Below are 17,773 nucleotides of genomic sequence, written 5' to 3'. Positions count from 1 at the left end.
AATTAATTCTATTCTAAATGTTATTCCTATTTCTGGCTGAATTTCAAAAAGTTTGCTTTCTGAGCATCCCATTCTGTTTGCCATTTGATTAGAATAGCCTTTTATCAGTGGCTTTAGATCTTAAGGTTTGATTTTGCACTCCACCATCAATGGAAATTAAGGACCTTTATCTTGGTGTTTATTAATGTTCAAAAGTCTCTTATAATCAATGGAATGGTCCCACTGATGCTAAACATTCTTCAATGCCAATAAACAACCTTTATATTTAGTGTTTATTAGTGTACCAATTTTCCACTTTAAAGAATCTGTTGATCAATGGAAAGGCTCTGATAAAGTTAAAAGACTTCATGAAACATCAATGGAAATTAAAAACCTTTATATTAGTTTTTATTAATGTTCTAATGGATCTTTTGATCAAGTTCCACTAATGACAAAAGCTCTTCAATGCCAATAAAGAAACTTTATAGTAAGGAGTGCAACATAAGCTGACTGTTCTCCTGCATGAATCCTAATGTAATCACAGCATAACTGATGGTAAATGCATGTCATTGTGATCCCCTACTTAAATTCTCACCACACCCCGTCATGATTTTCTATCATAAATTACCAGTTAACTTGGCCTTTTAGACAACTTGTTGAACATAATATAATCCTTCTCATTGCTCAAGCCATCACACATGCAGATTGTCTCCCACAGGCCCTGTTTTATTCATTCTCCATTCCTCAGACCATCCTCACTGCATCTTTTGATTCACATGTTTGTTTGAGCTGAGGAATCCTCTTTCTTTGCCAAAGTGTACTATAAACTCAGTAATATCTCATAAAATAATGTCAAACAGGGCGCTCTAATATGTACAGTGCTCTGCGTTTTCCTATTCGACACAAAAGCATGACAACGAACAAAGGAGCAGAACAGCAGAGGGTGAGATTTTGTCATGTAAGCGCCGTTCATGGACACAGAGTCACATTGTAAATGTATACACTGGGGGCGAAAAACAAATTCCTCTGTGGTCACGGTGAACTTGATCTGCCACCATGAAAGGAATTCTTGCAACATGCTTACAATGAAAGAAAAATGCTAATAAAAAATAAAACAAAGGACATTGCATAGAATTCTGCAAAAGCAAAGTCTGCTTGAAATGTCACACGCTGCACCAAAAAAAAAAGAAGCAATAAATGCGTAATATTTTCGGCGCTTTGGAGTTGTCGATTTGCAACTGTTTTTTTTAATTGTTTCATTTTTTTTTAAAGATTGTTGTGTGTGTTTTTGTTTGCATATCATGAACTTTCCAAAGAAAGCAAAATGTTTTTTTCATTCATTTTTTCATTAAAGAGGACCTATTGTGCCCATTTTTACAAGATGTAAAATCAGTCTATGATATACCTAGAGTGTGTAGTATCAGCTCAAAAAACATTCATTCATTTTCTTGTGGGCTTAGTCCCTTTATTAATCCGGGGTCACCCGGATTAATCTTATCCAACTCATCCAGCAAGTTTTTAGACAGCGGATGCCCTTCCAGCCGCAACCCATCTCTGAGAAAATTCCACACACACACTCATACACTACGGACAATTTTAGCCTACCCAATTCACCTGTACCGCATGTCTTTGGACTGTGGGGGAAAACCGGAGCACCCGGAGGAAACCCACGCGAAGGCAGGGAGAAAATGCAAACTCCACACAGAAACACCAACTGAGCCGAGGTTTGAACCAGCGACCCAGCAACCTTCTTGCTGTGAGGCGACAGCAGTACCTACTGCGCCACTGCCTCGCCCATAGCTCAAAAAACACACAAATATTATTTAGAACTCTTTGAAACTGCCCCTTTGAGTCAAATTGTGCCATTTTAGTGACTGTCTCTTTAAATTCAAATGAGATGGTGATCTTTTCAAAAGAGGGAGGTGCTACAAACATCTATGGGTGCTTTCACACCTGTGAATCGATTCAGTTGTTCCGAAACAGAGATCACAAATGTTACATTGTTGCTCTTTGCTCTTGGAGCGGTTCGCTTTCACACTGCAAAGTTTCTAATCGAACCAAAAGAGCTAAAACAAGTCACGTGCGAGTAAACTCTCCTTACATTGGTCAGAGTGTCAGGGTTTATTTTGCAGCGTCCCGCTCAGCTGTCAGGAGTTCGCTCCAGGGTTCGTTTCAATCGAGCCGAGACCACCTCACTCAGGCGGTCTCGGAGCGATTACTTTAGCGCGGAACAGAGCGCGATTGCCCTGTTCACATGTGCCAAACGAACCGCGCTAACTGGGCAAACGAGACAGGTTCCGAAACAAAAGTGTAGGTGTGAAAGCACCCTATGTTTTAGCATTGCAGCATATTCAAAACTAAAGGCAAACTGCTGCTTCTCACTCATGGCTGATCGTCACAAGGCTTTCCCACTCTTATGACACGTCTTACCGATGAGACGTGAAACAGAGGTCCTGACTCTCTGTGGTCATTAAAAATCCCATGGAACTTCTCATAAAGAGTAAGGGTGTAACCCTGGTGTCCTGGCCAAATTCCCTCCAATGGTCATCACCCATCATGGTCTCCCAATCATCCATATTCACAAATTTAGCTCTGTCACTGTCTCTCCACTCCATCTATAGATATAGTGTGTGGTGAGCTGGCACTGGTGGTGTTGTGGAGAGACCCCCCCACCCCCCACTCATGATTGTGAAGTGCTTTGGGTGTATGTCTATACACAATAAATTTGCTATATAAACACACATTACCTTATATTGAGTACAAAGGGAGCATGTCGATTAAAGAATTTCTGCAGACTGTTTTTATGTAGCGTGATTATAATAAATAGATTTAATTAATATTCACCATTAGACGCAGGCTATTTACACACACTCTTACCATCCAACTGTTTAGACCCCTTATAAAAGTCATTTTTGCATAATAGTTCCCCTTTAAGCTAAAAGTGCAGTGGAGTTATTCTATTATTTTTCACTTTTTTAGAACTATATAATTATATAGCGTCTCTATTCAAAAGTACAACTATAAACTAATGATAGTTGTTTTTAAAATGCTCATAAATTATTAATAATAACACGATCATTATGTTGGGAAAAGGGGACAATTGCATATATTATTTCAATATTTGTCTTTGGGCGTAACAGTGTTTACTAAGAGGTTGTTTAAGAAACTTCAATAGCAACCACAGTGAGTTTGTTCAGTCAGGTTGTGTCCACTGTCATTATGTTATCTAAATATTCAACAGCTTGCATCCTCTGGTTTGACTGTTTTACTTACTAGAAGAACTTTGGACTTCTGGTCACATGCCCGTTGTGGAGATGAAAGAGATAGTTCACCTGGAAAATGAAAATTCTGTTTTCTGTTATGCATTTCTTACAATTTATATTTTGAGAAATATCACTTTTCCTGCTTAGCAAAGTCCAAAAAAAAAATCTGAATTGCTAAATTGGATGACATTTAAAAAGCATATATACCATTATTCAAAATTGCAACAAAAAACAAAGATTTAGCATTTTCACATTTTAATACCTATGGGCAAGTTCAACATATAAATGGAAATATATGGGTTTCTTCAGCAACTGACAGTTTTTGGCACTGTGAATGTCTAGAATGTAGACACGAAGGCCTGGTTTAACATTAATAAGTTTATAGATAAAGTATCTGGACTCAAACTGTTGGTTGGGTTACAAATAATATAAATCTATATGTAAAAAAAATGCACACTTTATATGTAAATATATTATAGGGGGAAATAACTCTATATGCTTTCCGTATTTGATAGGTCATCAAACTTTTTTAATTATATATTGTTTTATATATATATATAAACATGTATGTGTGTGTGTCTGTGTATATATGTATAAAATTATTATATATACTAAAATTATTTGTATTTTTTTTGCCATCAAAATAAATTTACTGAACATAGACACAGAAGTTTGCAAAAAATGCTCATATATAGTTAAAGTCAGAATTATTAAACCCCCTGAATTATTAGCCCGTTTATTTTTTTCCCAATTTCTGTTTAAAGGAGAGCAGATTTTTTGAGCACATTTCTAATCAGAATAGTTTTAATAACTAATTTCTAATAACTGATTTATTTGATCTTTTACTAGATATTTTTCAAGACACTTCTAGCTTATATGTCAATGTTAATTTTATTTATAAAGCACTATTTGACACAACCAGATGTTGACCAATGTGCTGCACATTACAAATCAAAACAGAGAAAAAACAAATAAATATATAAATATATATATAAATATCAGCCAATCAGATTTTTATATATATATATATAACTATCAGCCAATCAGATTTGAGAACCAGAGAACCAGTTATATATAACTATCAGCCAATCAGATTTGAGAACCAGACAGAACTGTTGTATATATATATATATATATATATATATATATATATATATATATAAAAATAAATATTATATATATATATATATATATATATATATATATATATATATATATATATATAATATTTATTTTTATATATATATATATATATATATATATATATATATATATATATATATATATATATATATATATAAAAATAAATATTATATATATATATATATATATATATATATATATATATATAAATATTATATATATATATATATATATATATATATATATATATATATATATATATATATATATATATATATATATAACATTATAGCTAAAATAGACAATTTTCACCTAGATTTAAAAACAGGGATGAAACAGATCTGATACAGAGGGGCAGAGCATTCGACAACCTAGGACCAGCTATTGTGAAGGCACGGTCACCTCTGCATTTCAGCCTCTACTTAGGGATGCATAATAGTCTCTGATTAGATGACCGAAAGTAACATTTAAAGGCTTAACTAGGTTAATTAGGTTAACTAAGCAGGCTAGGGCAATTAGGCAAATGATGGCTAGGCTATTGTAAAATGATGGTTTGTTCTGTGTAGACTATCGGAAAAAATAACCAAAAGGGGATAATAATTGTATCCTTAAAATGGTGCTTAAAAACTTAAAACTGCTTTTATTCTAGTCAAAATAAAACAAATAAGACTTTCTCCAGAAGAAAAAATATTATCAGACATACTGTGAAAATTTCTTTGCTCTGTTAAACATCATTTGGAAAATAAAAAAAAAATAAAAATAAAAAAAAATCAAAGGGGGGCTAATAATTCTGATCTCAACTGTATAAAAATTTATTTGTTCTTAGACATGGATAAATCTAGATATAAAGGGACAAAAAAGTACATTTTAATTCAACCCATGATTTCTCATAATTCCTTTATAAATAGGCTATTAAATATTCCTCAATTGCATAGTTTGTTATTAAGTTGGCCGTGTACTGTTTAAAAATTTTGTGAGTTTAAGTTTCAAAAAATAACCTAGCCTTTAAAATTATAGTTATTTCAAATAAGAATTAGGATAATTATTTACTTTATAGCAGAGATGCAAAAACTAGGGAATGTGGGCCAAAGTTAGAACATGTTAAGCTTTGATTTGTCCCGTCATCCCATCTGAGAAGAGATGGAGAATGATGGGGATGGTTTTGAGGTTGTCAGTTTAAATTTAATGTAGCCCTTTGCTAGTTTTTATTGTTAAAAGCTAATTGAAATTAAGTGTTTCAATTAAATTGTGTAAATTAAATCAGATTTTGTTTAAATGTACACATTGTCATCTGATAATGTAGAGACTTAGGTGAGCAAATCAAGTCAAAGACTAGTGACTAGAGTATTCAGCATTGAACTTCTAAAGAGATTGTTAATTTTTATTGCAATAAATTATCAATTAAAATGTTATTCTGCATTAGTTAATAGGATTTAAAGTGATGTTTTCTATTTATTTTAAAATATTATAAAATGAATTAGGAAATTAATTATCCAAGTCAATTTAAATGTAATATAGTTTGGTATATTTGTTCATACATATTCATGGCGCGTGACGGTATTTGATTTTTGGCCCTTTATACGAAAAGTTTGGCCATCCATTGCTTTAGAGACAACTATTAGTTATTTTTGCTTTTAACTAAAAACTCGCTTCATTTAGATTTTTCTTCCAAGAAAAGCTTCTCAAAGACTTATTGCCAAGACAACGTTGTTTCTTAAGTAAACAGCTAACGTTATCTATATTAAACATACTTTAATGTTAATATTATATATTTAATAGAAAACGAAACAAAATAAGGAAAAAACGCATTTTACACTTCCATTTCCAATGTAAACACCCATATATATGATATAACATGCGAATTCGACATTTAAATCATCAAAAGTATGTTTGTGTGGGAGTAAATCTACGGTTGTCCAGAAGATGTCAGTAAGTGTTGCTAACTAAAATCCTCAAGTCTGTATGGCTGCAGCCCAAAATCCTTGCAACAGCGGATAATTTTAAGAAAACCGACTTCAAAACGCATTTAGTTAAGCCAGTAATTTAGATTCAAACATAAAACTTCATAATTTCTTTGTCAAACGTACCATATTTTCGAAGCAGCAACCGAAACACGCAACAAACACTCAAACATCCACGTGCTCCATTCAGACGCCGTTCAGGCGCGTGCACGCAGCTCGCTTCCCGTTCAAGATGGCAGCCACCATGAAGAAAGGAGTGGTATGTGTTCCCATTATCGGCTTTCTGTCTACATTCACGTTGTTTTGTTGCTCATCCCTGAGAAACGCGTTGGTGATGCTGAAATATCTAAAATATTAAACGAAAGAGACAGCTGAGGGAAACTGAGGACGGTTTATTGTTTATTTTCACCGGCTTGGATGGCTAACGTCATATTATTCGTGCCTGTCTGTTAATGAGTTTTATTGTAATTATTTACATTTACGTTCATCGTTCTGCACCAATCTATCTATCTATCTATCTATCTATCTATCTATCTATCTATCTATCTATCTATCTATCTATCTATCTATCTATCTATCTATCTATCTATCTATCTACATTTAAATTTAGGTGGTTTTAAATCACATAATTGTATTGTCATTCTTAAATATTTCTTATAGATTGACCAGATTAACAACTTGTATATTGGGTTGTTTATTTTGTTCTTTTATATAGAGTTTAGTTTACATAAAAAAGCTTTTTTTAAATGTATAAAATGCTAAGCAAACTTATATTTGTGTAAATCACATCGAGTCTAAACCACAAAGAGTCAAGATGACAGGATTCAAATCAAAGATTTATGATTTGCTTAGCATTTATATTGTAAAATTTTAAAAGTAAATCTAAAGATACAAAGAAATGCAAATAATATGCATATTTAGCAAGGCATATTTTTTGACAGAGCTTACCGAACATCCAAAACAATGCTGAGTGTTTGTGTGTGTCCATGTGATGGTAACTTCATAATTTGAGAGCTTGTGAAACGCTTATAAAAATGTGTAAAGGAGTCAAAACAATGACATGAATTCCTATTTAAATGAAGATTTCTGATGCCTGTGTTGGTTAACATAGCAACTACATTTTTGAAAAGCATTTTTGAGTATCCTGTCATTTTTAATGTTCGCATCTTTATAAAGCACATTTAAAAACAACCAAGGTGGACCCAAGGGCTGTACATAGGAGTACTAAACACAGAGACGAAATCAGAATATAAAAGAAGCATTTAGAAAATAAAACAATAAAACATTGATCAAGGAGTATTAAAGCGAGAGAAAATAGGTGTTCAAAACAGACTTAAACACAGAAATAGAGGGGGAAAGTCTAATGTGAATTGGTGGGGTGTTCCAGAGTTTAGAACCAGCAACTGCAAATGTTCAATCACCTTGTTTTTTAAGGCATGTTCTGGTTACGTAAGTTAATTGAGATCATAAGATCTCAATGATCGAGAGGAGGTATACGGATGGAGCAAGTCTGTAAGGTACTGAGGAGCAAGACTATTGACAGCTTTGTAAACAAATAATAAAATTTTAAAATCAATTCTGTATTTAATGGGTAACTAGTGAAGTGCAGCTAAAATCGGAGTTACCGACTCATACTTGCGGGTGCCAGAGATTAGTCTAGCAGCTGCATTTTGTACCAGCTGCAGACAAGAGAGAGAAGACTGAGAAATACCAAAATAGAGTGAGTTACAGTAATCCAGTGTTATGAAGGCATGGATCATTGTTTGAAAATTTCTCTGAGATAATAATGGCTTCATTTTAGACAGTTGTTAAGGTGGTAAAATCAGGTTTTTACGACAGGACTGATCTCTTTTTAATTCTTAAATTTTCTTTAATTTAAAATTTTCATCAAACATAACACCGAGACTTCTTGCACACTGGGTAATATGTGGGGCCAAAGATCGTACATTGACATTTAACAGAGATTTTACTACGTCATCATGCAATAACACCAGAATTAATTTAAATTAAATCAAACCATAATAAGTAATGCACAATGTTTAATCAAAACTACTGCTTGAATCATAACTTGAGTTTACTTCTATTTTTAAAATATATTTATTATCTGTTTTTTGTCCTGTCTCTCTCATTCTGTTGCACTGTAAAAGCTTCTGTCACGAAAATAAACTCCTCGCATGTATGAACATACCTGGCAATAAAGCTCTGATTCTGATTCTGAACAGGCAGCAGAGGATGTCAATGTAACATTTGAGGACCAGCAAAAGATAAACAAGTTTGCCAGGAACACAAATCGGATGTCTGAACTGAAAGATGAAATCGAGGCCAAAAAGGTAATATTGTGATGCTTTTGATTTATACAGGATATAAGCTGCATTTTACTGACGCATAATCTTTATTGTGCGTAGAAATCTTTACAGAACTTAGAGGATGCCAGTGATGACCTCATGATGTGTGAGGATGATTCGATGCTGATCCCGTATCAGATTGGAGACGTGTTTATCAGTCACTCGCAAGAAGAGACGCAGGAGATGCTGGAGGCAGCAAAGGTGACTTTATTTTTTTTACACACTTTATAGGGCACTCAATACAATATACAGGAAAAACTGTGGAATGTCATTGTGGGCCATTACAAAAATTTAAAACGCTTTTGACTTGAAAAAAAAAGTTGCAAATCTAGGTCAAAAAAGTTACAATAAATTGTTAGGTTTAAACACAGGCGCTTTGTTTACATTCGTTAAAATGCGTTAGTACGATTATAAGTGGACAATGGTAAATACAGATGTAAACAGAGCTTGAGCTTGTTCACTTTTGAGCACCTTCAGAGTTAGAGGAAAACATTCGATTGGATTACTTTTATAGTGTAAACCAGGGCTATTCAATTGGCGGCCTGTGACCCGAATACGGCCCCCGAGGCACTTTGTTCCGGCCCTCCAAACAGTGTGACCAAGACATCAAAAATAAATTTAGTTCAGTCGACAAACAGTCGCTATGGTTATGAAGTGGCCTGCGTGTGTTTAATAACAGCACGAGCTGCAATTTAATTCTGCACAGAGCTTGAGTCATCATAAGCGAGTGGTGCGAGCAGCCGAAAACATGTTTATAGAAAAGGCTATTTGTACAATGTACTGATATCGTTAATAGGGATGCAACGATTAGCCGATTTCACTATTAACTGCGCTTTAATTCGTCACATTTTATTAATCGTAAAGTCTTCTCTAAGCCGCATTTCTGTTGCACTGAACGAAACGAAACCGCTGCAAAATGCCAAGTTGCCTGTGCGCTAGTTTGAAGTACACCGAGGCTAACACGCACGCACACAGGATTAACTATGGCAGTGGCTGTTCCTATATCACGTGTTTTCCGCTTGCAAGTTTGTTATTTCTAATGTAAGAATATATGACAATATGCGGGCGCCAGTGGAGCGCCGTGCTTGCGTCTTTCTGGGCACACGCTGTAGAAAACATCTCACGGTGGGAGTTGTTTGTTCTTTTCAGTGCAATATCAACAAAAGATATGTTAGACGAATTATTATTAAAATGATTATGTATGCTTGAATGCAGATGGCAACAACAGTTAATCTAAATAGCTACCTACCTAATATAAAGTTTGAATTTACATTAGACGTGATAACAGTGAAACCATGATTATTCTTCAGACTATATAATTGTACAACCAAAATCTATAATTGTTGCATCCCTAATTGTTATGCAGGTCAAAACATAACATATGAATGTGTCTGAATGTACAAGACGCCTACTTCAGCAATGCACTGCTCTCCTTGTGCTCTGAAATACAACATTTGAGTGTTTGTAAAAAAAAAATTAAAAAAAAGTAAGTCTATTGTACAATGCACTGATATTATGTAGTTTCAAAATACAATATATTAACATTTTAATGTAGAAAAAGCCAACATGAGTGTCTTGAGGAGCAAAAATATGGGCTCTTATATGCTTTTGTGTCATCACTCATATGGCAAGTTATATTTCTCCGGCCCTTCGTTTGGGAAACTTTTCATGATCCGGCCCCCATGACAAACTAATTGAATAGCCCTGGTGTAAACACTCATGTGATTGAATGCATTCAAATTATTTTAAACGTGGGGTATGAACAAAACTTGATGAAAGAATGTGCGTTGCTGCAGGTAAACTAAGTAAACATATTTACCTTAGGTGTTGACTTTATTCAACCACTTTAAATCATCATATGAGCCATAATCATTGATACATAAATAAAACAATGTTATTCTGGCATACATTCACTTTTAGTAAGGGTTCTACTGCTCTCACTACTGAGCTACTTTTTAAATAGTGTGCTTTCCAGACACTTTTGGCCATCTGTAATATCATAACGGGGGCGAGGCAGTGGCGCAGTAGGTAGTGCTGTCGCCTCACAGCAAGAAGGTCGCTGGTTCGAACCTCGGCTCAGTTGGCGTTTTTTTGTGGAGTTTGCATGTTCTCCCTGCCTTCGCTTGGGTTTCCTCCGGGTGCTCCGGTTTCCCCCACAGTCAAAAGACATGCGGTACAGGTGAATTGGGTAGGCTAATTCACCTTTCCCAGAGATGGGTTGCGGTTGGAAGGGCATCCGCTGCATAAAAACTTGCTGGATAAGTTGGCTGTAAAAATAGCAACAGGCGGTGGTTCATTCCGCTGTGTTAACCCCTGATAAATCAGAGACCAAGTTGAAGAAAAATGAATGAATAAATATATGGTAATAGGTCAATATAAAATTTTCCCTGTTTTGACCGTACAAATTTATTTGATTTATTTTTATTTTTTGCTTAAAATAAAGATCACGATTCTCTCACGATTCTGTAGATGTAAAATAAAGCTTAATATGAGATTATTGTTTTTTCTCAAACATATGGTAAAACAACAATACTAATATTATGTGTAGTTCTACTGGTTTCTATAAATAATTATATTCTACTTATAATAATTCTGATGTTGAGTTATGTTTAAGATATAGGCCTATGTCTGCAATCTGTCATTGAGAACAGTATTAGACCATTTAATTCACTGGTAAAATCAACATTATATAGGCTAGAGTAGTTTTACTGACACTGTAAACATTTATTTTCATGCACAACTGTGTTCACTATGAAAGAAAAAAACATCAAATGCTTGCCGCAGTCATAACTCTAAAATGCGATATGATCATTTTAATGATGTGCACGCTTTCAGTTTAATTTTTACTGCTAAGTGCTGTTCATACTTCGCTCGCGGCTCTCAAGCGATCACTCTGTGCCACAAGCTGAATATTATTTACAACTTTATTACCTGTTACTCACAGCAAAAGCATATTCTGTTCACTAAAGTAGACGCGCACGCGTCTATCATTAAGTAGGGCGTGTGCCCCCGCACAGTCAGCAGCTCACGTCACGTGTGATTTCCTGGCCCGATTACAGCATTATATGAAGACAAAAATGACATTATTAGGTGAATTATACCTTATATATACAGTATGTGACTCTTTTAACATCATTTGGAGGTGTCCATGTCGCTGAGCAACGTGTGTGTAACAATGAAAAGACTCGTACAGCCGCCTTTGCTTCTCTCCTGAACTTGAAAACATGATTGGCAGAATCGTAGGATTAAGATCGTCTAGGGCAGTGGTTCTCAAACTGTGGTACGCGTACCACTAGTGGTACGCGGGCTTCCTCCTAGTGGTACGCGGAGGAATCGCTGAATAATGAAAGAAACAATTAACACTTTTAATCCTCAAATGTGTAATATAACATCGATGTGATCAGCATTGGCTGTTTTGTGAAGTGTACGATCACAGCGCTGTGCTTAGAGTGTTTATTTTAGTGCATTGTGTCATAAGCTGCTATAAATCAGTTTCCGAAGTTTAAGAATAGATTCTGAAGCGTGATTTGACTGACATGAAAAGTAGCCAATCACAGTCGACCTTGTCTAGTTGCGTGAAACGTAAGGGCGGGACAAATGCTTTCTGTGTTGCAGAGACAGAAAAAACTACTTAAAAACAAATGTTTTGTTGGAATAATGCTTCTCGGATGTTTTCACTATAGATATGTCTAGCAGAGTAATTAAACCGCGGACATATTTCCTGCCTTTTTGATGATCAACAAACACGTTTCGCTCTCCGACAGCCAGTCGACTCGCCTCTGACCTGTCACTCCTCTAAATACATTCTGAATGGCGGCGCGGGAATGGAGGTATTGCGCAATTACTTATTTCTGCAAACGTGGCGAGTGCTTTATTTTAACACGAGAGCCCATTCATGTACGCAAATCACTAAAACAGATATGCGAGCTCTTAAATAGGCTTTTTTTCAAATGAACTGCAAGTCCTCTCATGATCGCCTGTGTGCTCAGATTGAATACAATCGCGATCTTTCCACTATTAAAGTAGACATTATTTATCTTTGCTCCTTGACTAAATTTAGTCAAAAGTATTTAAAGTTATGAAGTATTTAGAAATAGATTGATGCATGATCGATAACAATGCTAATGGTCTTCTTATTTGGCTGTGTTGTCAAGTGAAACTTTAGCAAAGGTGGAGCTTTTTTGTTTCTTTACGACAAAAGAATTATGCTGGAAATGTTTCTGGATGAGGTATATGTGTGATTTATACATTTAGCTGTATTCTGATCTGTCCTAAAGCATTACAGATCAAAGCAATCCATTGTTACTTATTGTTTATTTATCAAAATTTACAATAAGACTCTTAAAGCACTGCTTTGATAAATGTATTGTTGTCACATTTCAAATACCTCAAGTAAAATAAAGTCATTTGTTTTATTTTTTACTGACAGTGTACTTGTATTTTTTTTACGTTTCTATTTTAGATTAAGATCAAGTGTAAAATAAAATCTACATGTGATGTACAGCTATTGAAGAAACAAATTTGCCATATTGTAAAGAAAAATAGTGTAAAATATGTAAATAAAAGGCTAAATAAAAATCTTTTTACCATATACTTTAACCTTTCAAAGCTTAAAAATATATTTTTTAAAAAATGGGCAAAAAGTGTCTCTATGGCCTTAAAGATTATTTGGTAGTTTTACCAGTGCTATTGAAAAAGATTAATTGTCATGAAAGGAAAAATCGACCATACTTCCTTTGTTAGTGCATATTCCTATACACGTAGCTTTGGGATTTAAGCAATCAAACCATTAAATCAGGTTTACACTTAAAAAAAGTGATTTCATAATGAAAATCTGATTTTTTATTCAAAAGTAACCAACTAGTACTTTTTAAAAGAGTACTTTGTACTTTTACCAAATATTAGCATTATTTACTAAAAATGTTGTTATTTTAGCAGTGCAATAGTATTTTTACTTGAGTACAAAAAAGATTTCACAAGCATTTAGTGCAGGTTTATTATATTATTAATATATGATTAATAAATATTATTTTTAATGTTTTTTATTTGTATCTATTCCTATGCAATATTTTATGGGTTGCATACAGAATACATTTCAGGTCTTCAATACATAGCATGTCAGTCTTGAAAAAAAAGAAGGTTCTGGAATTCATTTTCATTAGGCTGTGCCTGTATGAACCCTGTCATATACATTTAACATATATTTCAAGATTTGTCTGAAAGTGTAGCAATATGACATATAGCCTATATTTATAAGGTCCAAGCAGCATTTCCAGCTTTTGATGAATAGGCTACTATGAATACTTCAGATTTAAGTACAGCAGTTTTCTTTTTACTTTTTAAGAACAGCGCCATTTTTTAATGAATTTTTAAAAGCACATTTTAACTAAAACTTTTTTTTTATCTGCAAGCACAGTTAATGTTCAGACTATTTAAAATGTTTAAAGTGACTGACAATAATACATATTCTTAATAATAGGAAGTAATCTGCATCGTTTTTAAACTGTGCACACCTGTAGCTGCTTAATTAGGCCTACGACGCTATTTTTTAATACTGGTTAAAAAAATAGCGTCGTAAGGTGGTACTTGGAGAGACGATTTTTTTCTAAGGTGGTACTTGGTGAAAAAAGTTTGAGAACCACTGGTCTAGGGGGTCGAATCTTTTTTCACAATCTTTTTTCGATTAATTGTGCAGCTCTAGGCTGTAACATAAAAAATGTGGAAAAAGTGAAGCGCTATGAATACTTTCCGGATAAGTAAATAAACAAGTTTCCAGATAAATGGCCTCTACTTGTCTTTGCTTTGCAGAAACAATTCTTTTTTCAATTTATACTAGCCCAATGTCTGCTTTGAACCCTGTTTGCTGATCTCCTGTTATCCACAGGAAGCTCTGCAGGAAGAGATCAAGGCTCTGGAAGGTCGCGTCTCATCCATACAGGGGGTCCTGGGAGATTTAAAGGTTCAATTATACGCCAAGTTTGGAAACAACATCAACTTAGAGGCGGACGAGAGCTGAAACCTTTAGCTGGTGGACTTGACCTCATAGACTGTCCATCTCTAACAGGACAGGACATTTCTACAAATCTTGTCCGGTTTACTCCAGTGATGTCTGTTCAGTTTCACATCTTGTTACGTTTAATCAAGTTCTTGAGGTGTTGCATCCAGGTGGTTTTTGGGGGACGAATGAAATGTCCAGAATGAGAGAATTGAAAGGCACTGATGTCAAAATAAAAAAAAGAAGAAACATTTTTTTTTATGAGTTCCTTCAATTTGGGTTCAGTATTGAGGTGAATGTTTCTTGTTGGCACAGTTATAGTGTTTTGAGCAAATAGCAAAGGATGCATGCAGTGCTTAATTTGTAAATGAACAATTTCCAGAACAATACCAGGATATAAAAGTTACTGTGACCGGCACCCACCACAATTTCAGGTTTCCAGGAACATGACATCACTAAACGGTGATAGCACCAATGGTGATCAGTTTACTAATACCACTGACTTTCATTTCACTTCACTATTATGTGACAAGTGGAAAAAAAAATTAAAATACTCACCGTCTAATCTTCAAGAACAGCCCACGGTTACCTCTTCCATCCTGTTTTTTGCCTGACTTGATTGCTTTGCTTCTGTCTCCCGCTATCCTGATCCAGGGATGCAGTTCCATCTTCCAGAGATCTTTTTTTAATCAGGCTCATTATTAGATTTACTGTTTTAAAAACATACTTCCTCTTTGCCATTTTGAAAATACAAATATAATTTAGGTAGGCCACTATCCCATTATTTATTTTTAAAACAGTAATCATCAACCAATGAGAGTGACTGTAAATGCAAGAAAGCTGACTGGTCAAAAATATTGTTGAGGGCCAATAGTAAAACATGCCTTCTGCTTTAACTTTGGCTTGGTGACGACCTTTATGTGTGTGGGTGTACACAATCCACACAGCGTTGCTTTGTGTTTTTCACTGGCACTCATTCACAATCTCTCACACACACAGATGCAGGTATTCACTAAGCACATGTTAATGCCGGATGACTCAAAATATTACTGGAAGGGAATTTTCCGGAACAGGATCCGGCTCAAATTAAGCACTGGTTGCAGGTTCTAATCCTACTTGATTTAGCTAATAAAGCAAATAAATAAATAAAGTTAAAAAGACCTCATAAAATAAATGTCTAAGAATTTATTTTTTAAGTTTACATTTTCAGAGGTGGCGATTAATCCTTTAATTTACTATTGTAAACAATGAGGGGTGTAAACAAAAACAATGGTCCCAATGTATTTCCTGTTTTACATTTTTCATTTCTAAAGCTTCTGATAATCCAAAAAGAGACACATATTAATAAATAATATTATGATAGCTGTTTTAACATTATGGTATGATTGAGTTGCCTTACTTTACAGTTCTGAAATAGTTTGATAACAAGCCGGAAATGTTCATGGGCCAATGACATCGCCACATTAATATGAGAAGGGATAGTTCACATCAAAATTAAAATGACCTTATCAATCAGTCTCTTATCTGTTCAAAACTAAATTTTTTTTTTTTGTTGAACACTAAAGAAGATATTTTGAAGAATGCTGATTGCTGGCATCCACCGACTTCCATAGAAGTAAAACTAATTATTATGGAAGTCAGTGGGTGCCAGCTATCAGCATTCATCAAATTGTCTTCTTTAGTGTTTAACAGAAAAAAGAAAGTCAAACATGCTTCAAACAAGTGAAGGTTGAATAAATGATGCGAGAATTAAAAAATTGAGTGAACTGTCTCTTTAAGTTGACTAAAAGGCACAGTAAATGCATTAAAACTATTGGAAATCTATTTAACAAGCTGTTTTTTATTTTTTATTTGCATGTTGTGATATGTAAGACTGGAGGAATGATGTTAAAAATTCAAGCTTTGCATCACTAAATAAATTACATGTTAAAATATATTTTATATATATATATATATATATATATATATATATATATATATATATATATATATATATATATATATATATATATATAGTAAAAATGCTTTGGTAAGCAACAGTGATTAAAAAATACTGATTTCAAACTTAAATGTTAGTTCTTTGGAAATAATTTTTATATCTTCATTTTCTTTTAAATACGTTATACATTTATTAATTAATGTATCATATATTGAGTACTGGAATAGAGCAGTGATTTGTATGTATGTATATTCTTTAATACTAAATGATTATTAACACCCACAGGCCCCAGCGAGGATCGAACTCGCGACCCCTGGTTTACAAGACCAGTGCTCTAACCACTGAGCTATGGAGCCAGCTGTCTTCCATCTGCTCTTAGCTGCAGTTTTGAATGACAAAGCTTCTCCAACACCAAGATAGCCGCACCACCAATTTAAAAGATGCTTTCAACACTTAAAACAAAAGATCTATTGCAAAACATGCTGTTCATTTACTCTGACCATCCAAGATGCAGGTAACTTTTTTTCTTCAGTCAATTTTTTAAAGCTGAAACCATGTTCTTTGGTGAGTCATAAGGAATTTATAATGTCATTGACTCTCTGACTATCTGCATGTGTATGTATATATATATATATATATATATATATATATATATATATATATATATATATATATATATATATATATATATATATATATATATATATATATATATATCAGCCCTAATAATATGAAATGTTCTCAAGTGTCATTTCTCAAGGACTAATCATTTTGTCTTCAGCTGAATTACAGACAAAACAACATGAAATACCTGTGACTGCTGACGATGCATAGAGGCGACGATGCATTCTTAAAGCAAACCGCTCAGTCTGTGCAAAAGAAAAAATAACATTATTAACAACATTATTACGTTTAAACAGCACAGGCTCATTGGAAATAAGTGTTGCAGCCCAACTTTTTGTGAAACCACAAATAAAACACATCACATATTTTTCATACATAACATTTCTTTTCACGCTAATGAGATTTACAAATACATATTATTAACAAATAAAGGTTTATTTTCATGTTGTTAAATAGAAGAATATATTTTGAAGAATGCTGGTTTCTGGCACCCTTTAACTTCCGTAGCAGGTAAAAAAGAATAC

The 17,773-nt window shown here is 33.9% G+C and overlaps 2 protein-coding genes and 1 non-coding gene across 39 annotated transcripts in view; 1 reads left to right on the top strand and 2 right to left on the bottom strand.

Moving 5' to 3' along the window:
• The window catches only part of zgc:112994, a 49,826-nt gene extending 43,217 nt beyond the window's left edge, over positions 1-6,609 (bottom strand). For 21 of the 36 annotated variants that reach the window (XM_017353570.4, XM_017353575.4, XM_021469808.3 and 18 more), the window contains exons 1-2: positions 6,473-6,592; positions 3,253-3,311 (exon numbers count right to left, since the gene is read on the bottom strand). In XM_017353570.4, coding sequence (XP_017209059.1) covers position 3,253 — 1 coding nt within the window. In that variant the 5' untranslated portion in view covers positions 3,254-3,311; positions 6,473-6,592. 36 annotated transcript variants of the gene reach the window in all.
• Positions 6,313-15,263, top strand: pfdn4 (prefoldin subunit 4). 2 transcript variants are annotated; one of them, NM_001386509.1, is made up of 4 exons: positions 6,313-6,605; positions 8,569-8,676; positions 8,752-8,892; positions 14,576-15,263. In NM_001386509.1, the coding sequence occupies exons 1-4, from the start codon at positions 6,579-6,581 to the stop codon at positions 14,705-14,707; spliced, it is 408 nt and encodes a 135-aa protein (NP_001373438.1). In that variant the 5' UTR covers positions 6,313-6,578; the 3' UTR covers positions 14,708-15,263. The 2 variants fall into 2 exon arrangements, 1 of the variants encoding a protein (NP_001373438.1); XR_012398395.1 differs by having other exon boundaries at positions 6,572-6,605; positions 8,752-11,951; positions 14,342-14,937.
• A 1,645-nt stretch (positions 15,264-16,908) lies between these two features.
• On the bottom strand, positions 16,909-16,981 carry trnat-ugu (transfer RNA threonine (anticodon UGU)). Its single transcript has one exon. It is a non-coding gene; the product is annotated as a tRNA-Thr (tRNA).
• Positions 16,982-17,773: the final 792 nt, after the last annotated feature.

This window comes from Danio rerio, chromosome 23 (genome assembly GCF_049306965.1).
Source record: "Danio rerio strain Tuebingen ecotype United States chromosome 23, GRCz12tu, whole genome shotgun sequence".
In the NCBI taxonomy this organism is placed as follows: Eukaryota; Metazoa; Chordata; class Actinopteri; order Cypriniformes; family Danionidae; genus Danio; species Danio rerio.
The sequence above is the reverse complement of the archived record's forward strand: the minus strand, read 5'-3'. Positions and strand labels throughout refer to the sequence as shown.